Genomic DNA, 26,156 nt, shown 5'->3' with positions numbered 1-26,156 from the left:
TATTATTGAGTGTATAATGCATATTGCTGTCGATGGCAATGACTCAGCAACAGTAACAACCTTGTCATACAGGCTGTTGTAAATAATTTTGTGATACCTGAAGAGTATCAGAAGACGAAAATAGATAATAAATAAATAATTGATATACTATAATGCACTTCATACCCACAGTTTAGAGAAAGTGCAATATTTTGGGACACTTCTTTTGAAGATAAATTGGGGATCTCAGCCACAATGAGGCACCGGAAGACAGATGCCGGTAACTTCGCATTTCTGCTGTGGTGCGTAAAAAATTAGTGAAAATGCACAAGAAACCACAGAGCCTTTATGTCAAACTACGTCGCCAACATCACTGAAAAACTCCAAGTTTGTCAGTACAGAAGGCGTGGAATGAATCAAGGGACACTCTAAATGGTAAACACTGGCAATCTTTGACGATGATAAAGGAATAAATTCACCTAATATATGTCAGACATGCTTTTCAACAAGAAATGTGAGCGATCTGTGTTTACATGTCGAAATTGTGAGTGTAACAAAAATTGTGGCTTTAAGAAAACTTCTGTGTGTAGGTCGTATAAAGCACTCCATGCAACAGATCTGAGGTCTTACACATGCCATTCGTAATTCTATGGTTCGAAAAATAACCACTAAAACATGTTCACGCTAAACAATATGAAATTTTTAGCATGCAGTGACACAATTATTCAGTACACGTTATAAATTAAGTTCTTGCGTTAACATGTTATTTGTTAGTGCCACACGGCTACATGAATCCGAAGTGATCTCATAATATGTATTTTTACTTACCAAAAGCGTTCCGAACAAAGCAAGCATGAAAAAACACGAATAAAATATTAAAACTCATTTTTAATCCGTTACTTGCTAAATATTGTCAATACAGAAATTGTTTGGAAACATAAGACGAAGGCGAAATAAAGTTGCTAAAAATAAGTTACATTTAAGTGAAATCCTGTAACTGAAACAACAGGTAAACTACAGATTTTCTAGCGATCGTTGGTATATGTTAAATAACACCTGCGCGGAGTTATTCATTGAGAGAGTCTTAAACGCAACACAGTCAGAGACTTGCGGTTGAAATCCTCTCATAATATGCGAATAAAATGTGTGAGGTATAGTTGAATGAGCAACCTGTTATAGTGGGTGTAAAACTGGTAAAACTGCGTTGCTACTGATACAAGTTAGAGGCGGTGAGGCAGAAATCAGGTCCTGGATAATCCATGTAGCGCGTTCTCTGCCTTAGCGTCCTGAGTCCTCGCGCTTATCATTATCTACTTTGCCTATTCAGTACATCTCAGCTGATAGACCTGTGATCTTGCCCTCTATTCAGTCCAACAATCCGCTTTCCCATTGCAGGATGACATGTGGGGGGCCAAGTATTTTGCCACCACCAAGACCAGATTTTCGTCCTACCAGGTTGAGACAAGTCTTGTGAAGGTGAATTGGGGACTTCAGCCACGGACAGGCTGAAGAGGAAGACAGATACTGCGAAATTCGCGTACCTGTTGCTGTAGGTGACCTTACCAGGACTGCAGGTCATGGGTGGACTGTTACTTTGATGAAACAAACTGACCATTGATTGAGTTAAGGTCTTCATTGGAGTGTTCAGAAAGATGCGCAAAATTTATTAAGCGGCTTCGTAAATGCAGAAAAATGTAGCAAGAGCAGATATTGCCTGCAGGGGAAGCGATGATGTTGTAAGCAACCAAAATATAATACCTGCCGTATTATCTTAACAGAAGTATTTTAAAAAATGGTAATTTTGAATGCATATCTGTAAAGACATTTTTAAATACGTAGTCTGGTAGATACTTTAATTTTTATAGATATACTTTGAAAGATAAGCAGATACGAGATGTATATACACACACGCTCATAAAAGAGGCGATTAAAATGTCAATTTAGTTTTCTGTGGTTGTAAATTATCTTTTGATGCACCACTATACCACGAACATTACAAATACTGTTGTATAGTCAATTTAATCTTTGGCGCTGTCAATATCATTTACTACTGTACTTTAAAGATGAGTTTAAGTGCTATAGTATATCCATGTCAAGAACTTCGAAATGTCATTCTACACTGAAGCGCCAAAGAAACTGGTATAGGTACGCGTATTCAAATACAGAGATATGTAATTAGGCAGAATACGACGCTGCGGTCGGCAACGCCTACATAAGACAACAAGTGTCTGGCGCAGTTGTTACATCGGTTACTGCTGCTTCAGTGGCAGGTTATCAAGATTTAAGTGAGTTTGAACGTGGTGTTATGGTCTCCGCACGAGTGTTGGGACACAGCACCTCCAAAGTAGCGATGTAGTGCGGATTTTTCCGTACGACGATTTCACGAGTGTGCCGGGAATATCAGAAATCCGGTAAAAAATCAAACCTCGGACACCGCTGCAATCGGAAAAAGATCCTGCAAGAACGGGACCACGGCGACTGAAGAGAATCGTTCAGTGTGACAGAAGTGCAACCCTTCCGCAAATTTCAGTCATGGGTCATAAACAAGTGTCAGCGTGCGAAAGGTTCAACGAAACATCATCGATGTGGGCTTTCGGAGTTGCACGCCCACTCGTGTATCCTTAATGACTGCACGACACAAAGTTTTATGCCTCGCCCGGGCCCGTCAATACCGGCACTGGACTGTTGATGACTGGAAACATGTTGCCTGGTCAGACGAGTCTCATTTCAAATTGTAGCGAGCGGATGGACGTGTACCACGGACGCTGCATGTCAGCAGGGTACTCTTCAAAGTGGTGGAGGCTCTATAATGGTGTGGGGCGTGTGCTGTTGGAGTGATATGGGAGCCCTGATACGTTTAGATACGACTCCGACAGTTGACGTGGTGCGTAAGCATCCTGTCTGATCACCTGCATCTATTCATGTCCATTGTGCATTCCGACGGACTTGGCATTTCCATCAGGACAATGCGACACACCACACGTCCAGAATTGCTACAGGGTGGCTCCAGGAACACTTCCGCTTGAGTATATCTGGGATGCCTTGCAACGTGCTGTTCAGAAGAGATCTCCACTCTTACGGATTTATGGACAGCCCTACAAGACTCACGGTGTAAATTTCCTCCAGCACTAATGCAGACCTTAGTCGAGTCCATTCCACGTCGCGTTGCGGCACTTCTGCGTGCTTGCGGGGCCCTACACGATATTAGGCAGGTGTACCAGTTTCTTTGGATCTTCAGTGTAGCATCCAAGGTAAGTTTCAACATGTCAACACGCTCCCAAGGAAAGCGTCCTCAATCGAAAGAACCTGCGGAGCTATTCCTGGGACCTGTACGCGGCAAGTTGTATGGCAAATAGCACACAAAACCGAGTGCAAGTAGGGGCTACGTAGCGTGGCCTGAGCTCAATGAAACCAGTCGGCGATGGCTGGAGCAGTGTGCGGGTTTCCGAGAAGCCGAGGTGCACCTGATTCGGCGGCGCCGCACGCCGTCTGGAGAGCGAGTGGAACCGGTCAGGGCCTGATGGAGTGGGGGTCCACCGGGATGATCCTAATGGAGACGGCCGGCGCAGCGGCCACCGAACCTGGCGTGGCGTGGCAGCTAATGAATGGCGGTGCCGCCGTTGCTCGCTATTGTCTTCTCAGTCAGGGACTGGAGAGCTGCCCTCAGCCGGTTTCGGAAGGTGGTCACGAACCTGGACCGAAACACAGCATCTGGCCCGGAAGGTCTTCTCGACCACTTTCCCTAATAACCAACGCCTACGTGTACACGAAGTCACGTGTGAAATTGTTGGTTGGCTTGTGTGTGTGTGTGTGTGTGTGTGTGTGTGTGTGTGTGTGTGTGTGTATGTGGGAGGAGGAGGAGGGAAACTTTTACAAAAGTGTGTGTGCTCTCATCAAGTGCGCCACCCAGCAAACAACTACGATGAATTCTGTTGTCACTCCTTGAGACTCTGGAGTTATGTGGTAAATACTTCGGGCCCTCGTGGACAATATGGCGATAGGGAACTTTGAGCCACCACCTCTCTTCATCTTTCGTGCCGAAAACAAAAATTTCTTCCACTATCAGGACTTTAACTGCCTGCCACACTTGCAGATCGACATCGCATTGGAATACATTAAGGACGTTAGCCACGTTAATTTGTGGCATTTACTTGTAGTGAGAATCTAAATTTTTCACCGTTTCCATCTACTTTATTTGAACGTACATCAGTTTGTCTGTACAGTCAATACTGGTCAGCAGATAACGCAGGAAATTTAATATTCGTGAGCTGAAAAATGCATTTAACTCTGCAAGTGTTACTCATTTAGCGAGTAAATTGCCATCGCGCCGAATATTCAGTTGGTGTCTGCTAGTAACAGAGGCAGATTTCTACCTACATACCACAGCTGTGTGTTCGTATCAAACTATCCCTACATTACCAAACTGACTGTTTCTTGTTGCTTGAGGAAGTGTCCTACCAACCGATCGCTTAATTTAGTATAGTTATGCGGCAAATTTCTTATTGTCCCAGTACGTCCTTGTCAGTTATTCGCAGCCGGGCGTTGTGGCCGAGCGGTTCTAGGCGCTTCAGTCCATAAACGCGCTGCTGCTACGGTCGCAGGTTTGAATCCTGCCTCGGGCATGCATGTGTGTGCTGTCCTTAGATTAGCCAGATTTAAGTAATTCTAAGTGTAGGGGACTGATGACCTCAGATGTTAAGTCCCATAGTGCTCAGAGCCATTTGAACCATCTGTTATTCGCTGTACTCATCTAATCTTCAGCAGTCTTCTGCAGCAACACATTTCAAAAGCATACATTCTCTTCTTGTCTAGAGGTCTCCTACTTATCGCTAAAGTTTCACTACTGTACAAGGCAACTCTCTGGAGAAATACCTTCAAAATAGACTTGCAAAAACTTACATTTATGTTTTATGATGACTGGGTCATCAGCCTTCGTGAAATTTTTAAATGAAATCATACCGATTTAAGTTGTTAAAACTTTGTCTATTGCCTTTGTAGTTTCAACTTGCATTATGTTTGACGACTTCAGATTGAAGTGTCGAAATTGGAGTCGCAATAAATAATGGCTAATAGCCTAAATCGGAACGATTTCGTTTGGAAACTTACATTTACATTCGGCTTTTCCTTACTGTTGACAGTCTCATTTTATATCCTCTCTAGTTCGCCCACGATCAATTATTTTACTGCCCAAATAGGAATATTCTTCGATCGATTTACTTTTAGTGCCCTCAGCATCGCGGGATTTAATTCGAGTATATTCCATTACGGTTTTCATTTCTTTAATTTTGCTGATGTTTATCTTAACAATCTTCTTCAAGACACCAGCCAAATAAATAAATACAAGGAACTCGCGAAAGGCGATACACGAGATATTTTCAATTGCATCTACAGTGTTCAGTGGTTAACAACGCGATGCAGTTCTCCACAAGAGCTAGACGATTACAGCGTACGCCCTCCAGATAAAAAGTCGACGAGACCTGTGCAAGTGTTCGCCACGAAACATCAGCTGCAGCAACAGCAGCACCTGGCGTCGAGGGCGTTCCCCGTGCGTGGGCGTGGTCCGCGCCCTTCGGCGGACCCTCCTCGTTACGTTGGCCAAAAACAAGGTGCGTGGATGGTGGGCAAAACGAGCGCCACGACGGCACCGGGTTTAATTAAGGCCCCTGTTAGCGGGGCGGGCCGGGGCGGGGTGTTTTTCCGTCCTTTGTATCTCATCTGGACGCACCCCTCGACTTCTTTTTCTCGCGCTCCGCCAGCCGAGCGCGCGTCGCCGTGCCGCGTCTAAAGGTCAGTGGCGGGCAGTGACCCGGCGCTAACGCCGGCCGCCGCGGCCTGGCCTACACTGCACCACATATTGACCCCCGCATGTGTTACGCGCGGCGTGGTAGCTGCTGCAGCTGTTCACACCGCTGGCGGAGAGCGCCCGCCGAAACTCTCATGGTCCTACCGGGCGCGCTGGTCCGGTGCTCAAAGTCCACAAGACGGGCGAACGAGGTAGCTACGAAGCATTCTCTTTGGAGAGTGTGTGTGCCTATTAGGATATTTACGAGGGGTTTCAAAAGTTACACATGTCCTCCCACGCTAATACAAGTGCGCAACGAGAGTGAAGCATTATCAGAAGAGAGTAAATGTTCTTGGCTTCTTGCAGACGCATTTCTGCTGCGGTACAGATAACAGATGCATCTCACTGTGCGACTGAAATGACGCAGTAGCTGCGAACGTAATCCATAGTCGAAGTACCTAGATGAGTCGTCCCGCTGATGGAGGATTTTTTTTTTTCTGTGGTTCAAAAATGGTTCAAATGGCTCTGAGCACTATGGGACTTAACATCTATGGGCATCAGTCCCCTAGAACTTAGAATTACTTAAACCTAACTAACCTATGGACATCACACAACACCCAGTCATCACGAGGCAGAGAAAATCCCTGACCCCGCCGGGAATCGAACCCGGGACCTTGGGCGCGGGAAGCGAGAACGCTACCGCGCGACCACGAGCTGCGGACCTTTGTTTTTTGTGCTCCCGTTTAAAGGTGATGTATACAACAGAAGTAAAACTTTAGCCTTGGAAAATATGCAAATATTTCGTGAGAGTAAAAATGGTAAGTTACTGCCAATGTTATTAAATCAAATAAATGACCTTGATCAATTATGCAGGCACAAATTACACTTAAACGTGCGACAATGCAGTCTGCTGCCGTTGCCAGCGTTTATCTCTCGCAGCTGCTTAAACCACATCCCACGCAAAATGTCGCCACTGACTTGCTTGTAAAGCATTAATACAATGACGAGTAACCATATAGATTGTGCTAACTATCAAGGAATAGTTCGAAAAGCAATTTGTCCCTGTTCAATAAATTCATGAGTGAACTTAATATACAGTCAGTGATTCATAGCGACTTCCTAATGCCCCTTGAGCGTATATTCACTTTAGCCTTATAAATTGTATAAGTTACAATCAGGAAAAAATCCAGAACTGCGTGATACACGTCTGACTCCAAGGACAGACACCAGACGAAGAAGATCTAAAGTGGTACAGGAGTTCCATGTTCTAGAACAGTGGTTGCCAACCTGTTTTGGATCATTACCACTGAGTGCAATCAGACTTTAGCTAGTACCCTCCCTCTCCCCGTCATTATTACCAACTTACTTCTTTTTTATATCGCCATGAATAATGTTTAATAATTCAAGATCTGCCTGTGACAGCTGTAGCGTGACAAGTCCGCTAATTTTATTAAATGTAACAGATGGTAATACAGAAAATGGAAACTGTGTTAGAGAGGTACTCTATCAGTATAGAGAAAAAAAAAGTGGAGTAAAATGTACGGGTGTGTGATCTGTAAGGAAAAGAAACACGAAATTGGGAGTTAAAGTCTCATCCAGAACGAGGTAATTACGCAAGGAGCCCAGGGTAGGACACTATAAGGATGGAGAAGGAAGTCTGACGCCCCTTTGTCATGGGAACCACTCCACCATTCGCCTTAAATGACTTAATGGAACTCCGGAACTTAAACGTCGTTGTCCGAGCTGGAATTTCAAAGCAATAGTTTGGTCTATTGTGCCATATTATACCCTATCATCACGTATTGGTATATTTGTTTCTGTTCCATTTATGTGATCATCAGACAGCCTCGTCTGCAGCTCATTGTGTAGTGGCTAGCGTTGGCGCCTCTGGATCACGGCGTCCCGGGTTCGACTCCCGGCCGGGTTGGGGACCTTTTCTGCTAGAGGACTGGGTGTTTGTCCTCATCATTTCAACATCATCATCATCATCATCATCATCATCATCAGACAGCCACAACCATTTCAAATGACGTCTGCCATCAGTTTCTACAACTATAGACGACACTCATACACATACACACAACTAAAACTGAACTTTATTAGGGGAGCCTCTAGTCGTAAATTGACCACTGAGAGCCACGAAATATCTGAGCAACACCTATGCGCTAGTGTGTCTGCTTCTCTGCAAGGCATAGATATTGTGAGAAATCGTACCACTTTGTTGTACAGGAACGTTGGATGTTAACCTAAGTGCTAACACGCGCCTCCGAGTAGTGAATTCGTGTATCTCGTGTACTGCGCTACGTGCGAAACGGTGGCTGGGCACAGATCTTCCTGTGCGAGCCACGGCTACCTCGTTGGTGGTCCGCGGTGGGTGTGCCTCTGCTTTACAGACCTCTGAATCGTTTGAACATAAGCGCGCGTGAACGTGCGCTCCCTTGCTCGGCGCCCGTGTCTGGCAAACAGACAAAATATCAGACAATGAGGCAATTAAAAACTGTAAATTAGCTTCCAGCGCACGTACGCTGCTAAGCACAGGCTACGGAGATTGCGCGCCGTCCTCTGCTTCTTTTTTCTCTCTCTCTCTCTCCTTAATAACGAGGATGAGGAGGTACAGTGCGCGAGAAGATGGAACGGGGGAGATGGAGGTCGGAAGACGAAGGGGTTAGGAGGAGGAAGAGGAGAGTGACGCAAGACTGCTGGTAGGAAAAAAAAAAAAATCGTATCGTTTGTATTCGGCGCGGTGCGGTGCGAGCATTGTCCCCCCACTCACTTAGCGTACGACCTGTAATTAGCCAGCGGGGAGATTGGAATCAAATTATCGGCCGCGGCGCGTCTCGCGGTAATTGAAGAAGCGCCGGACGGCCAGTATGCCCGCTTCTGTCACTCACGGACGTCGTCCGCGCACAGCCCGCTATTAATATTTATACGCCGCTTTTTACCTCAGCTGCAGCGGTGAGCTGGCGCTGTCTTTTATTTTACGGCCGTGGTGGCGCCCGATGTCTCACTCTGCCGAGACCCTGAATCTTCAGCTGCCTTGCGTGTGGCGAAGGACCTCCGTCCCGAGTTTCGTTTCCTACAGAGGTCTCGGCAGTAATTACTGTCAACTTTCTCTTCGAGGGCTCTGAGCTTAGGACGTTTTCCGTAACATCCGACACCGACCCGTGCTATACACTGCGTTTGACTACTGTAGGTACAAACGAAACGGGTGAGTAGAAGGCGATGAAACAAGCAAATAGTCCAAATAAACGTAGTTCCGGATACCAATGGTTTCCCAGTCCGACTTGGGTACAAGTGAGGGAATGCCAATTTTCTCGTTCTCTTCTTTAGTGTATCTGCCTCAGAACGTGTTTCAGCTGAAGGCTCTCCAGCGTGTCCTGTTCTGAACATCTTCATCCTTCGGTTTGTAAGGTTGTCCTCTTCCAATATCGTCCATCATTCTAATTCTCTTCCTACCTCTTCATCTCATTCCTTCCACTGTTTCGCATACAACTGTTTACTACAGACAGTTCCTACGCAGTATATGTCCCAGCCGAGACTTTTTCCTCTTTCTGATCACTTACAATAATCCATTCCTCCCCCTTTTCTTCATTACTTCTTCAGTCCTAAGTCTCCCAGTCCACTTCACCTGCTACATTCTTCTCCATAGCCACATCTCAAAACTTCCTAAATATCTCTCTCCTTTCTTTTCAACTGTCCAGGACTCACTCCTGTAGAATACTGTACTACAGACATTACATTTAGTACTTTTCCTCAGCCTCACTGAAATTCTTCTAGACGTAACTGCCTCACCTTTTCAAATGCTCTGTTTCCGATAGAATCGTCGTCCTAATTTCTTCTCTACAGCTTGCGTTCCAATTCATAAAATTTCCCAGGTACAGAAAGGATTTAACTTGCGCCATCTTCTTTCCGTCTAAAAACATGTTAACTGGAGCTTCCTTTTAGCTTTTTGTTATCACTTTTATCTTTCCTATATTTATCTTCATTCCGTACTCCTCGGCTCCTTCTTGTAATGCTTTAAGAGAACGGTGCAGTAACACGAGGGATGATACAACATGAGTATTTAATATGGTGGTTTGACCTTGCCTAACGTATCCTATGCCATTGGCATTGTCAGACACATCCACCTTTAGGAGTAGTTTCCCGCTCCGAGGGCAAAAGAGTGCGCTGCCGTCTCATCCGCCCGCCAAAGAAGCTATTATTACGTGACACAATGAGTCGCCTAATCCCGAGAGGTATGTTACAAGTCTGTTGATGTCTAAGGCTACGTTTATTTCGAAACACCGTAAGTGATGCGTAAATTACAAAGTGATAGACTGCCCTTGTTCGATTGTGTCATTATTCCGGATAGCTAAGTACTGATAAACTGCGTTTTGAACGTGTATGGGCATCGACGCGGAGACGTACTGAAGTCTGCGGTGACTGTGTGCAACGCTTGTTGTAATGTTTGTGTCCTCGAGTGCACATCTGCGCTTTGGATCCCCGGGGAATCTCTTATTAGTTGTTTACGTACTCCGCCGTAATACGAGACCACTGCTTTCCTGAGCTGTGTTTATTGGTATTATTTGCTTCTTTCATTGTCCTCTACTTGCCCCCTATAATAGCCAAACACCGCGCATATTTCACATTTCTCTGTGTGAGGCCTTCGTATTGTGTATACATGTTGACAGGGCGACTGAAACGAGAAAAACGAATTTATTTACGACATATGTTGCCAGAACATTCAAACGTGTGAGAAAGTTTCGATAATATTGTAAACTTTTGTAGCCTCTCATATAGTTTCATTCCTAGCGGTAATAATACAATAAGATATGAAGCGGAATGAACAAGAGAATCGGTAGTAGAGAAGGGCGAGAGGACGACATAGATTTGAAAGTTGTTGCAAGAAAGTGTACACTCTAAACTAGGTACTGGTAGCTTAAACGCTGTGAATGGTTAAGGGTTTAGAAGCTGAACTGAAGAATATGCAGTTTTTAAAGTGGAATGCAGAAGTTTCTTTTAGCTCTTAAGGTATGCATGTTAGAGCTTAGGCTTGCTAGACTTTTTGTCTTGTTTTCGTCCGTACTACCATCCCTGAGATTTTCTCTGTGGCGTTCTGATTCACCCTGTACATACCTTATTAACTCATAATAACACAACCTAACACCTAATGAGGATTTTCTCCAGATTCACAATGACCGTGGAAGCCTATGCATTTATATCACCTATGAATTGTTGGCGCGAGCGCATACACGCATACACACTCCAGAAGCCCCGATCACGTCATATGTGGAGCTAGGCATTTCGCAACAACCAGGTGGTGCCCACAAAATCTTCGACAACCTACCACAATATGTTTCAATAACTCCTTATTCGAACCACAACCGTCCTCGCTATGGTTGTCCTCGCTACAACCTGTAAATAACAACGTAGTATGTACCGCCTGTTCGCAGGTTCTCGGGGCGTCCTTCGCAACCCCCACCGCCGTTCCTACCGCAGGTGCGCCGAGCACCTCGCAGGCGGCAGCGCTTCGGCAGATTTTCGCCGGGCGGGCACATCATCACATCACATCACATCACATCACATCACATCCCGGTGTAAGGCGAGCCCGCGGCGGCGGCGGAATGCAGGTCACGGGAGGCGCTGGCCGCCTCTGTCGCCGAGGTGGCGCGGCGCGTGGTGTAGGGTTGCTCCGAAACCGTATCCGCCGCCGCCGCCGCTGCCGCCTCCTCCGCCTCCGCGGAGCGGTTTCAGTTACGCCCCAGGAGGCGGCCGCCCCGTCTTCCCACAGGCGGCGGGCTTTCACCGCTTCCCACTGCCGCCTCCGCCCATCACCCGTTCCGCGCCACTTCTCTGCTGCTCACACCCGATACGTCATCGGCCCGAAATATCGCTGTCTTCGCTGCAGTTACCTACACGCGGTCGCCCCGTGAGCGGACTTATTTCTGCTCTTCCCAGCTACCTGCGTGAGGCGTGTCATTAGTTACACTTTCGCCCAAGAAGTTCACTAAACGAAGCTTTACAAACCCTCATAGCACTTCTGTTGCTACAACGTTCAGTAAGTGACTGAACGATACAACGACACGCGGTGGCCGTGCGGTTCTGGCGCTGCAGTCTTGAACCGCGGGACTGCTACGGTCGCAGGTTCGAATCCTGCCTCGGGCATGGGTGTGTGTGATGTCCTTAGGTTAGTTAGGTTTAAGTAGTTCTAAGTTCAAATGGTTCAAATGGCTCTGAGCACTATGGGACTTAACTTCTGAGGTCATCAGTCCCCTAGAACTTAGAACTACTTAAACCTAACTAACCTAAGGACATCACACACATCCATGCCCGAGGCAGGATTCGAACCTGCGACCGTAGCAGTCCCGCGGTTCCGGACTGAGCGCCTAGAACCGCTAGACCACCGCGGTCGGAAGTAGTTCTAAGTTCTAGGGTACTTATGACCTAAGATGTTGAGTCCCATAGTGCTCAGAGTCATTTGAACCATATTATGGCAAGAGCCCTTTTCGAATTCCCTTGCAGCCGTCGTGTTTTATCGAATCTCGTCGGCCGAGTTGCGTCTGGTTATGTTATCGATACACAGGAAGTTCATATAGCACGAGCGTTTCGAATTGTGGTTCACATTGAAGTCATTATCTACCCAGCATCCTGCACACGCCCTAGCAATTTGTAAAAGAATCAGAGAATTACGCTGCGTTTTCACCGACAGCTGTTTCTTGACTTTTTTTATTTTTCATTGATTTCTGGCAATATACGAGGGGCGTTCTGAAAGTTGGGAATTATAGGCAGTGAAAATCAGGACTGTTCTATTTGAAACAGTTACCTACGCCTTCCAGCTACTTCTCTACACAGTCACCGCTCGAACTTTGACATCTGTCGTAGCGCTGTACCAACTTGCCAATAGCCTCGTCATGACATTCTTTTGATAGAGTTATGAACACTTGTTTCTTTTCCATACTTGTTTTTTTCTCCAGCTGCAAGGCAACATTATTAATTGAACGCAAGTGGCTTCATAACTCTACGGGATTAATGTGCCTTTCCCGACGGCCTCAGCATTAACGACTATCAAATAGTGTAGGTGTTTGTGGGAAGAAATAGCATTATTATTTGCATAATGGGAGTACGGAGATCCTAACTACTCGATGTTAATGCTGTACGTCGGTACTCAATAGCTCTGTAAGCCCACTATGCAAGCAAAACGGAGTCGCAATGTTGCAAACCTGCAGGATTCTGCGGTCAGTACTAGAAGACTCAGGAACGAAACACTTTGTCGGAAGACTCCAGAGTGTTAGACGATTAAGGCTCGTAGAAAAATGAGAGCCAGGCGTTTCAGAAGTTCCACTGTGGCAATAATTTGCGTACTTGATAACTAGATATGTGGGCTAAATCAAAGAGATATCTCCGCATTTGATGCCTGGAGGGCAGCGGAAAATTCGTACAAATTCTATAGTCTATTGGAAGGAGTTTAATTTATTATAGAATTGTTTTTGAATTGAAAATAATGTCTGGAATTTAACAAGAGATGAAATGGGTACGGAGAGGTGCTCCTACATCAACTCTATAGTCCACAAGCCACCATAGGGTGGGTGGTGGCGATACCATCATCCCCCATTTTTATGTTCAACCCTAAAACGAAATGAATCGTGCTTATGGAATATTTGGCTGGGATCCGCTTCAGGGGAGTTCGGTCGGTTGGTACAAGGCTCCTACTTCCCCAGCTCCTGCATACCTTGCGGGACTAGCATTCCTGGAAGGATGGATATTGCAGAGAAATGGTTTAGCCACAGCCTAGGATAAGTGTTTTCAGAACTAATTTTCCTCTGCAGGGAAGTGTTCGTTGATTTCAAACTTCCCAGATAGATTAGGACGGTGGGTCCTGATACGTGTGTGGATAACTCAGTCGGCAGAGCATTTAACGGGGAATAGCAAAGATCCTGAGTTCGAATCCCGGTCGTGCACATAGTCTTAATCTGCGAGGTAGTTTCAGTTATGTTACTTCCTCGAAGTTTCGTCAGTGCGTGTTTATGGTACCATCCGTCACTAGGTATAGTGAATGTTTGGCAAGTGTCAATGACAAATAACCATGAACTGAAAAAGAGTGACAAGAGAGAACAAATCGACGAAATTCTGTCTCGAAATCTGGCCCAGAATCCAAGCATACTCTGGTCGTGTGTAAAGTACAGCAGGAGCAAGACAATCAATACCTTCCCTGTCCGTAGCAATGGTAATGTAAGGGAAGTCGGTCATGAAAAATGACTTTATATTAATTTTCTTTGTGGGTACGTTTTGCCCGCCAAGCGGCTGTGAGTGAAATGCCAGAGGCAACTCGTACAGGAAGCTTCGATAAACAAATCGTTCGCACAATCCTAGGTGCCGTTGTGTTCTCTGGCAATCCGACGATACGCTCCAGTAAGCCGATCTTCATCTACTATTCCTTTGCCCGTTCTCAAGTTTCCCCTCACGTTCTTGTTGGCGAATTCAGGTCACAGGATCTGCTACAAAAACGAAGTGACGGTTGATTAGCACTGTGCGAAGTTACATCGTGGTCCTCCGGGCGGCAATTCCCCCGCAATTATTACGGAGGAGCTGTGCTCCCTGGCCACGCGTAATTGCGTGTACACTGTCGTGCGTGCAAGATGACGATAATCCGACAAGGGGGCTATCCTCCTTTTACTGCACGTCGTATCCGTCAGCGTGTATGCGACCGGGCAGTGTCATCGCCGTAAGGCCCCAGGGAGAGAGAAAAAGTGTCTGCTACGGCGCGAGGCACTCAACGTTGGTATCTGTTTCGTGGCCATCACGAGTGTACACGCCACATATTAAATCCATTATAAAGAGCATCAGGAACGGACCAGGTGGGAGCATCCGCCCGTGCACGGGCCGGCGCTTGTTTTGTTTTGCATTCTTATTAGCCGCCGGCTCCGCCGCTGTCTGGCACGGGGGGAGGGAATATCTCGGCCTTCCATCTCCGAGGCAGGCCCGGAAAGTCTTTTTGATGGATAACGTGGATGAGAGGACGCAAACAATGTGAGTGTGTCAGGCGGCCGGTCTGAGGGAGATAAAATTTAGGCGGATGGGAATAAGAAGCCTTGACGTGTTTTCAAGTCAGTAAAAGTTACGCGCTGTTACTGCATTTACGTGGATATTTATATTACACCGGAGATTACTCTGAGAATTCTGAGGTATACTACAAGGCGATATTACCCAAAATATCTCCTTAAAATGACGAAGTTCGTGTTGCAGTAAAACTGCGGGTCCTATGATCCCAAACAAGTTTTGGATACCCTACGCCACACACAATAAGACGACTTTCTGTGTACTGACGTAAATTACACTATCAAATAAAAACTATCCGGATACTTCTGGTGGCCATTAATATGGGGTGTCTCCATCCTTCGCCTTTATGACGGCTGTTGGGGACACTTTAAATGAAGTGTCAATGTGGAGGAATGGCAACCCGTTCTTTCCCAGGAGTCGAAACCAGAGAAGGTTGGGATTTGGACGGTGGGGTCTGGAACGAAGTCGAAGTTCTGACACATCCCAAAGACATTCCATTCCGTTCAGGTCGGAGTCTGGGCCGGCTAGACCATTTCAAGAATGTTCCTGTCCACAAATATGCTGCGTTATGACAGGGTGCATTGTCATGCTGGCACAGCCATCACCTTTGAACTGTTCCTCTACAGTATGCAGTAAACAATGCTACAAAATGAGTTCATATCCTTCCACATTTAGCGTTTTCTTAAAGGCAGTAACTGGGCCTTACCCTAACGGCGGAAAATACTCCCATACCGTAGCATCGTCTCCTCCAATATTTCAGTCCGCATGGCTTGCGTTGCTACCTCTGGATCGCGGGGTCCCGGATTCGATTCCCGGCCTGGTTGGGGATTTTTCTCTGACTGGTGTTTGTGTTGTCCTCATTATTCCGTCATTATTCGTGGAAGTGGCTAGATTGGACTGTGTACAGGCTGGGAATTTTTATTGGTGCTGATGACCGCGCAACTGAGCGCCCCACAAACCAAACGTCATCATCATAATCATCATCCAATACTTGACTGTTGGTACTATACATTATGGCTGGCAACGTGCTCCAGGCATTCAACAAACCCGAACCCTTCCATCGGATTGCCACCATGTATGGGGTAATTCATCATTCCAAATCACTCGTTTACAGTCATCCACTACTTACTGGCATCGCTATCTGCACCACCTACACTGACTACAAGAATGAAGGCTTACGAAGAACTGCTCGATCATTCTACCCAGTTATTTTCAACTGCCTACGCACGTCATGTGCTAGCTGGGCTGCTGCTAGCATTTTACTTCCGTTGACTTCATGCGATTTTTTTTACAAGCAGCCTCCACAATGCTCTGTTGTCCCTGCAAGAAGTTAACATGGGTCAGGCTGCTCTTGGTATGGCTGAGGTTGTTTCTTCTCTTTCCATTACGCAGTCACATCACCAACAGTTGACCTGGGCAGCTTTAGGAGGGTTGATATGTCCCTGACGGATCCGTTACTCAGGTGAAATCCAATGACGAGTCCACGTTCGAAGTCACTGAGCACTCTTGACCGAACCATTCTCTTGTTACCGCATCTCTGCTTAAAGCACAATACTTCGTGCCTCTTTAACAGTGGCGGGTGCGTCTCTCGTGACATCTAATGGTCAATTCCGCATTACATGGGGGTGTCCGAATACTTCTGAACACATATTGTAAACAACACGTGGCTACCTCTTTATCTGATAAAGCCGTGGTAGGAAAATTTACCCTGCACCACCCTTCGAGTTGCACTGAGTGTGCACCTGTATAATGTGACATTGGTCCCATAGGAACTTACCACCGCCACCAGCATACTTGATGAGAATGAAGTCTCAACCATCACGTACACTAGAACATTATTTACTTGTACTGGGATTGTGGGACTTTCCTGGAGGATAATGATGGTTGTCTCGAGACACTTTGTGTCCACAAATGGCTGTAAATGCGCTATGAAGACTTCAGATTGAACGCGTAGGCAATGGCCTCCAAAGTCAACTCCAGTCAAGCAACGAGCATCAAGATTTTCTCGAGTACCAATGAGTTTTGAAAAAAAAAGTCGAGTTATTGAAAATCGATAAAATTTCGTCGATTGTCTCGTTTTCTGTGCGGATACTTTGCAGCGTACTTCTAAGAGCTGTGAGAACCAGTGAAGACTGCTTGACTCTGGACTTCTATGAACACTTGATTGAGATGCTGAGTGCTGTTTTGGAGCACACGGCCTCTATTAATTTTCCGTTCAGCTGCGTTTGTTTCCCTTTTCCTTTACCTGCATTCGATTTCGAAGACTTATGAGTTCACTTTCAGATAATCAGTTGTCGAAATACAGTATCTTTTGTTGCTGTATCACAGCGTTCTCTAAAGCAGTAAACATTCAAGTATTTTTGCTACCTTAGGTGATAGTATGGTACAGTGACAAGACGTACCTGCCGGTGGATTTCGACGGTTGAAAGTGGAATGATGAAGACATAAAAGGCTACGAAATCAGCTGCAAGTAAGGTAAACAACAAAGCCTGGTGAATGGATGATTTGCATGAAAATCAATAACTTGCACCTTAAAAAACACCTGATTGCAAAAGGATTAACGTGTTAAATATTGGACGTTAAGTATATATAAGCCTTATTGTTGAAAATAATGTAGTTTCTGATGGATGTCAAAGTTTATAATGACTTATCTTCTGACGTATGTATCGTACTATGATAAATTTTGTAGCTACGTTTAGTGGCATATGTGGATACTGTCTGCGAAGTGTGTTGTGAACGGAGTCAGTAGTAAAGAAGTAATAAATTAAAACTTCATACTCGATGCTGAAGTTCTACTGCACGAACTGCGAAAATGTAGTTAATGATATTTTTTTACTATCTTGTAGGCGGGTCTCAGCGAGAGAGAGTTTCGAAAAGGTTGGAAATGATATGTAAAGTTTGCAGTACGTAGCTAAGTACTTGCACTGTCAAATACAGGATGAATATAGTCTGGATAATTTGCACGCCGTGTGTTCTTATGTCTCAAGCTATCTCAAGTCATACACAGATTCTAACTTTGATACTTGAGTTATTATGCCTTTAACCTTTAAGGTACATTTATACTTCTTAATGAGTTGATTATGACAGAATTTTGTGTTTTTAACACTGAACATCAGTTTTTTGTTGCCCCTGGAAGCTGTTAAATAGGCAACCTGCAGCTGGGACCGGGTGACTCGTTTTATACCTTTAATAATACGGCCTGGGTGATGGAAAGAAAAATGATTTACAACTGAAGTCCCAACAATCCTACGTCATAGAAGCAACAAGATCACTTCCAACTGGTCTGTCTGCCATAACTATTGCTACTAGGCGGCTTTCCTGGATAGTACGGTTTGTCAACGTAACTAGTGTCCAGTTCAGATATTAAAAAAAAAAAAATTCTAGCTCCAGTGGGGCAAAGCCGAGAGTGCGGAGTGTTAGTGGCCGCTATGTTAGTGTAATCGTAAGGTTAGTGGTGTCAGACAAGAGACGTGGCGGCGACAACCTTGCGACTCACCGGCGTCGAGGATGCGCTGCTTGACGCTGTGTTGGCGGCTGTGCCAGAACTGCCACGCCTTGATCTCGTCCTCGGGGCTCTTCTCCTCGCGGAACATCAGCATCACGACGCTCTGCAACACACAAGGCGCCCGCCGCGTCACCAACACGCTCTCTGCGAAGGCCCGCCCGCAACGCGCGCGGGCTTTGGCTTACTGTCCTTACCTTCTGAATTCATCCTCTCAATTTCTTCTAAAGTACGAGGTGAGCATAAAGCCCTCCCCTGATCACAAAAATGTATTTGAAAGGACGAATGGGGTGGATTAAACTAGGAAACACGACACATTAAACTGAACTAAAATTAAACTCCGTCTGAACAGGCCTTGGAAGGCCCAACGGTACCGACCGGCCGCCGTGTCATCCTCAGCCCACAGGCGTCACTGGATGCCAATACGGAGGGACATGAGGTCGCCACAACGCTCTTCCGGCCGTATGTCAGTTTACGGGACCGGAGCCGCTGCTTCACAATCAAGTAGCTCCTCAGTTTGCCTCACAAGGGCTGAGAGCACCCCGCTTACCAACAGCGCTCGGCAGACCGGATGGTCACCCATCCAAGTGCTAGCCCAGCCCGACAGCGCTTAACTTCGGTGATCTGACGGGAAGCGTTGTTATCACTGCGGCACGGCCATGGTAAGGAAGACTTTGGCATCAAAACAACTTCCAGTGGCGTCGGAATTGATACAGTTCCTCTATTGTTTCAACAGAATCTTATACCATTATGCCCGCAAAATAGGGGAACTTTAGGCAGCGATGATGGACTTGGATAGCGATCACGCTCTCTTCTCTACAAAGTAGAGCATGGCAATAATATTGAGATCTGGTGATTGTGGTGGCCACGAGAGATGCGATAATTCATCCTTGTGCTCACAAAACCAATCCTGGACGCCAGTTGGGTGAACAGGTGCTCCGTTGTCTTGGGACACAGCATCACAGACGGGAACAAACATTGTACAGTGTACCACAGGATGGACCCGATCAGCCAAAATAGTCACATAATACTTGGCAGCAATGCGATCCTGCGGGCTACCCATGGCGTCCACAGGATACCACGATATGGCTGTTCATAACACCAGCGAATCCGCGCCATGTTTCGCTCTTGGGGCGCAAACTCTGCCGGACTTATGGATCGATAGAGAGTATCCAACAACTTGGCCACCACGTTCAACAGACATAATCTCCCTTGTTGCGGGTTATGTTAACATCGCCTGACATGATTCTCATCGAACATTTGTGGGACATAATCGAGAGGTCAGTTTGTGCGCAGAATCCTGCACCGGCAAAACTTCCGCTATAATGGACAGCTATAGAGGCAGTATGGCTCTATATTTCTGCAGGGGGCTATCAACGACTTATTGAGTCCATGCCACGTCGAATTGCTGCTCTACGGAAGTCCGATACGATATTACGAGGTACCCCTTGACTTTTTTTCATCTCAGTGTACTTACTTCTACAGAACAGGAGGTGAGGTCTGAACACATGACAGCAGTAGACAGAGACGCATATCGGGGATATCTCACAGACTTTTGAGTTGTTGTTTTGTTGTTCCTTTCTTCGCCACGTAGCTGGCAGAAACAACCACTTAGCTGCCTATCGGAGTATGTTGAAATATCACGGAAAATCCGTTTCGGCTTATTATAGAAGCTTTAACAGCTGATAACACGTTATCTTCTGTCCAAACGCAACGCAAAGTATAGGACGCAAGGAACGCGGTGATAAATCTTACAGAAAGACAGAAGATAAACAAAACTGCGTAAGACGGAAGGTAGGGTTGTTCACATTTCGTGTCAGGTTTGGTTACCTCTGGATAAGATAGTGACCTACGTTACCTCCGGCACTCTGCGCGAAATTGACCGCAGCTCGTTCCTCCACGTTAGTCGCCCGATAACACTACGAAGGGCAGCCAACATGTGAAATTACTGGTAGACATACGTATGTAAGAGATCTTTAGAGGATTTTGGAAAAGTGCAGTATATCTGTTGGAGAAAGACCCTACGGCTCTTAGTTGGGTTTGGCGGAAAACATAGGAATTATGGCATTCACTACTGCGATCGTAACAGCTCGATATAGTTCATATGAAAGTGCAACAGAAACACTCAAGAAACTTGTTTTGGAAACAATGCTACACACACTACCCTCAATAACTTCGGAAACGTCAAGTGACTGTGAAGGACAATGGAAAGGAAATACATTACAATATTGTATGTTATTGTTTTCTAAATTTTTATTAAGCTCAAACAACACACAGGTAAACGCAACTATTAAATTCTAGATTTCTTAAAATAGCCGCCCTTTGCTTTAATAACTGCCTCGCATACTCTCGTCATGCGATGAGCCAGTTTTTCCTGCGTTTCAGCTGGAATTAGTCTCCATCCTTGCTGCAGGACTTCCCACACATCTGTTCCAATCATGACTCCCCGTTTTCAGATCCTTCTGTCCAACTCATCCCATAGCAGGTCGATCGGGTAGAATCACGGGACTGCAGAGACCATTCCATGTTTTTGAAAATTTTCTGAACCTCTAGAGATTTCACATAGTTCTGACACAAACGAAATGTATGTTTCGGGTTGTTGCCTTGCTCCAAGACAAATCCTTTCCCAATCAGTCTCAAACCAGACGTCTTGGCATGTCTGGAGACTAGCATGATGATCTACTTTATTCGCTCCAGAAGATCCCCATACAATCACAGAACCTCTTCCACGCTTCACATTTGAAACTACGCACGGAGGATTCAAGCGCTCAGAGTGATGTTCATGCTGTCAGATTCTCGCTTAATCCTCTGAATACGTCATGATCGTTCAAAAGCAGCCTGAGAATTTCTAATGTAGTGGCCATAGGGCAAAATGACCAGATTAATTTACTAAAAAGGACTTAGAACGTATGGCACTTCTCACGTAACGAAGGCATTCGTGTTTTAGCTTGTCCAGTTTCCAGAGGTACTGGACGGACGGTGACTAATGTAGATATGAAGTACTCCATGTCACGCACTTCACAGCGCTTGAGGAGTGTACATGCGCATCGTCGTCTATCCAGTATGATAAGCGGCATCCTCACGCATTAATGGGAGCTGAAAGTGTACGAAAGATGCCACACAGGGGACTTCCCCTTCGACAGGCCTGCCAACAGTGTACGAGACCCGTTAAGAGTATTTCGGCCAATTAGGTTGCGAGGTGCCGCTAAGTGGCAGGGCCGGCAGAAGCCGTGAGCGATCGGCCGCCGTTAGTCGGGCCGATGGGCTGTCCTGTTTCCGGGAGAGCGGTCGGACCGCGCCGCTGCGAAAAACGACGGCGCGCCGACGCCGACGTCCGCTTGCACCGATGACATTTCCGAGGCTCGAGTGAAGAACGCCGCCATTACATTGCGGCCGTGATTAAGACAGTCGTTAGTGCGAATAGTTGCGTCGGAACGTCCGGCTACGCCGCTCACGTATCTATTTTTTCCCCCTTCGGTTGGCCGGCCTGACGACCAGCCTTCCCAGTACTGACAGGCGCCCGTGACAGCTGCTTGACGTGCTCCAACGGCGTGTCTCGTTTTTCCTCCTTTTTTCGGAATTGTTTCCCGGCGATTTCTTTCGCGGGCGCGCGCGCTGGGAACTCTCCTAGCTATCGCGGAGCCTTTCGACCCCATCAGTCATTCCTCGACGGCTTCCTAACAGGGACGCGACTTCGGTTTTAATAAGGAGCTCGTATCTCTGGCGGCGCTCTCTAGATCTCATTCGAGGCGTGTGCTTATGCGAGACACATACACGCACGACGCGCATCCGGTGGACGGAGAAAACGCTCCGACGTAAACAGAAATTCGAGAAGCTGGGAGACCAGGAAAATAGAAATAATGGCCAACAGAGGTATAAGAATTGGAAACCGTTGAATGATTTTTTGGTGGTTTTGTTTGAAGTAGATCTTCGTCAGTACTATGCATCCAGCAGTCCTACTTAGCCTTTCTATCACATGCTTCATTTGTTTATAACATACGCAGTGCATTCAAGTTCTAAGGCCTCCGATTTTTTCTAATTAACTACTCACCCGAAATCGATGAAACTGGCGTTACTTCTCGACGTAATCGCCCTGCAGACGTACACATTTTTCACAACGCTGACGCCATGATTCCATGGCAGCGGCGAAGGCTTCTTTAGGAGTCTGTTTTGACCACTGGAAAATCGCTGAGGCAATGGCAGCACTGCTGGTGAATGTGCGGCCACGGAGAGTTTTTTTTAGTTGTTGGAAAAAGCCAAAAGTCACTAGGAGCCAGGTCAGGTGAGTAGGGAGCATGAGGAATCACTTCAAAGTTGTTATCACGAAGAAACTGTTGCGTAACCTTAGCTCGATGTGCGGGTGCGTTGTCTTGGTGAAACAGCACACGCGCAGCCCTTCCCGGACGTTTTTGTTGCAGTGCAGGAAGGAATTTGTTCTTCAAAACATTTTCGTAGGATGCACCTGTTACCGTAGTGCCCTTTGGAACGCAATGGGTAAGGATTACGCCCTCGCTGTCCCAGAACATGGACACCATCATTTTTTCAGCACTGGCGGTTACCCGAAATTTTTTTGGTGGCGGTGAATCTATGTGCTTCCATTGAGCTGACTGGCGCTTTGTTTCTGGATTGAAAAATGGCATCCACGTCTCATCCATTGTCACAACCGACGAAAAGAAAGTCCCATTCATGCTGTCGTTGCGTGTCAACATTGCTTGGCAACATGCCACACGGGCAGCCATGTGGTCGTCCGTCAGCATTCGTGGCACCCACCTGGATGACACTTTTCGCATTTTCAGGTCTTCATGCAGGATTGTGTGCACAGAGCCCACAGAAATGCCAACTTTGGAGGCGATCTGTTCAACAGTCATTCGGCGATCCCCCAAAACAATTCTCTCCACTTTCTCGGTCATGTCGTGAGACCGGCTTGTGCGAGCCCGAGGTTGTTTCGGTTTGTTGTCACACGATGTTCTGCCTTCATTAAACTGTCGCACCCACGAACGCACTTTCGACACATCCATAACTCCATCACCACATGTCTCCTTCAACTGTCGATGAATTTCAATTGGTTTCACACCACGCAAATTCAGAAAACGAATGATTGCACGCTGTTCAAGTAAGGAAAACGTCGCCATTTTAAGTATTTAAAACAGTTCTCATTCTCGCCACTGGCGGTAAAATTCCACCTGCCGTATGGTGCTGCCATCTCTGGGACGTATTGACAATGAACGCGGCCTCATTTTAAAACAATGCGCATTTTTCTATCTCTTTCCAGTCCGGAGAAAAAAAATCGGAGGCCTTAGAACTTGAATGCACCTCGTAATAGCTGAATATCCGGTGTTGGCCAGGTGTGTACTTCTTCCACTCTTCTATGAGACCATCACCTTATCTCCTCCCACCCCTTTGGCCATCTCCTCCTCTCCCTTCTCTTTTCCTTCTCTGTCCGCATCATTCTCTTCCCTCTCTATGTCAATCACCTCCTCTCCCTATACGTGTCCATCGCCTCCTTTCCCGTCTCTGTCAGTCCATCCGCTCCTGAGCCCTCCTCTCCCCACTTTATCATCCCTACCCCAATAGGAGGTATCTGCATCTTACCCCCCAAAAGTAGTAAGTAAAATGTGTACCAAGTTTGAGTGAAGCCGATACAGAGGTTTAGGAGGACCTCCCTGCCCGTGGTTTTACTCACGTACGCACATGTCACATATATTTAACATATTGCACAAATATTTGTGGTAAACACATAGTGCGTAGTGGGGCAATCACTCTGTTGTATAAATAATTCAAAAGCCAAGATCGCTTAAATACTGTTTACTGGATAACCGGTTTCAACACACTAAAGGTGCCATCATCGGATCTGAATGTAGATTAACATTTATAAACCGTTTGGATATAACAATATATGAGGCAGACCAGCTGATATAAAATCATTGTCACAAAAAATAAAAATAACTGCTTTCATGGTCATTCTTTTCCGTAAGATATATAAAACCGAAGTCACAAGATAAAACTATTTGGTACATGACCGCTGCTCGACTAACAACGGCTGTCATTCGTATCGCTCAGCAGCAGCTCACAACAGGACTGGCGCTTGTTATTACCTACGAAAGCAGACCCGCTCACCAACTGCACTTCAAACAACTGCTTAAAGTAAGCCAGCGGAAATTTTTACACGTTTACACGCTTTGCAGTTAAAGAACGACATTGTATTTTCTTGTGATGACTTGATGCACATTTGGCGCCTGTCCTTTTCGTTTTGGTACGGCGAACATCGCAGCGGCAATGGTCAGCGACAGTCCATATCTTATAGACATCTCTTTGCTGTTGAGAAACCGGGGCCTATTGCACAACACACAGCGATTCCCCAACGGAAGACAGCGAGTTAAGGTAGATTTTACCGCCCAGTCGAGTTCGAGATCATTAGAGATGGAACGCGAATTCATGTCGGTAAGGGCGGGAAAGGATTTCTCTAGGAAGAAACAATGATTTAAAGAAATCAGATCAGGATGACCGTAGGGGCATATGAATCCCAGGGGAAAGTTGCAAGAGATATCTAGCAACCCAAACGCAGTGAACATTAATAGCACATTAAGACGTACTATACACTAAGGTCCAAGTCACGGAATTACGATATTCACTTATACAGATGACGCGAGTGTCGGATACACAAGGTACAAAAGGACTGTGCATTGGCGGATCTGTCATTTGTAATCGGTGATTTATGTGAAAAGGTTACCGACGTGATTATGACTTTGAACACGGAATAGTAGTTGGCGCTAGACACTTGGGACATTCCATTTAGGAAATCATTACGCAATTCAATATTCTGAGATCCATAGTGTCAAGAGTGAACGGAGATTACCAAATTTCAGGCATTACCTCTCATCACGGACAACGCAGTGGTCGACGTCCTTCACGGAACTACAGAAAGCAGCGACGTTGCGTAGAGTTCAGTGCTAACAGACAAGCAACAAAGCGTGAAATAACCGCAAAAATCAATGTGGGACGTACGACGAACGTATCTGTGAGCAATAGTGCGGCGAAATTTGTCGTTAATGGGCTGTGGTAAGGAAAGTCCGTTGCGAGTGCCTTTGTTAACAGCATGATCCGCAGCTCCTCTCCTGGGCTCGAGACCATATCGGTTGGATCCTACAGGTCTGGAAAATCGTGGCCTGGTCGGGTGAGTTTGTTTGAGCTGATGGTAGGGTTCGAGTGTGGCGCAGACCCCAAGAGGCAATGGACCCACGTTGTCAACAAGGCAGTGTGCAAGCTGCTGCGGGCTCAATAGTGGTGTGGGCTGGGTTTACATGGAATGGACAGGATGCTTTGGTGTAAATGAAGCGATCATTGACTGCACACGTTTATGTTCGGCTACTTGGAAACCATTTGCAGCCATTCATGGTCTTCATGTTCCCAAACATGTCCAAACTTGTCCCCGACTTGGCCTTTTTTGCAGGAAGAAATATATGAGTATATTGAACCAGTCGAGGTCGGACATGGCTGTGATTGCTCGCCTTCGTCGGGGACATTTCTTAATTCTGGTGGCAATAAATGGGTCAACCCTAAATCGGCATCTACATCGTCTAGAGGAATACGTGCAATCGTGGACGAGGTGGATGTGGTCGTCATTATGTTTCCATAGGATAATTTCTCCAGGGTAGACTGATGCGATAGAAGCAATTCGTCTACTAAATTCATCAACCTCGTCCGGTCCTCTGATAACAATGACATCAGTGTAATACCATCGTTCTGAGATTTCAGATATTCGCAAAAGTTCCGGCAACCAAACGGCAATTGTGAACAGGAATCTTCGAAGTTCGTCAAACAATTCAAAATGGTGAATATGTATGTCCCTAAGGGTCC

General features: G+C 46.1%; 1 protein-coding gene across 8 annotated transcripts in view; it reads right to left on the bottom strand.

Annotated features, from left to right (window-relative positions):
- Positions 1–26,156, bottom strand: part of LOC126191207 (protein grainyhead-like) — a 324,436-nt gene that overhangs the window by 61,935 nt on the left and 236,345 nt on the right. For 6 of the 8 annotated variants that reach the window (XM_049932006.1, XM_049932003.1, XM_049932008.1 and 3 more), the window contains exon 6: positions 18,282–18,405. In XM_049932006.1, the coding sequence (XP_049787963.1) occupies positions 18,282–18,405 (124 nt within the window). The remainder of the gene's footprint in view (positions 1–18,281; positions 18,406–26,156) is intronic. The other 2 variants (XM_049932005.1, XM_049932004.1) reach the window with 1 other exon arrangement.

This window comes from Schistocerca cancellata, chromosome 6, assembly GCF_023864275.1.
Source record: "Schistocerca cancellata isolate TAMUIC-IGC-003103 chromosome 6, iqSchCanc2.1, whole genome shotgun sequence".
NCBI classification, from domain to species: Eukaryota; Metazoa; Arthropoda; class Insecta; order Orthoptera; family Acrididae; genus Schistocerca; species Schistocerca cancellata.
This window is presented reverse-complemented; position numbering and strand designations above follow the sequence as displayed.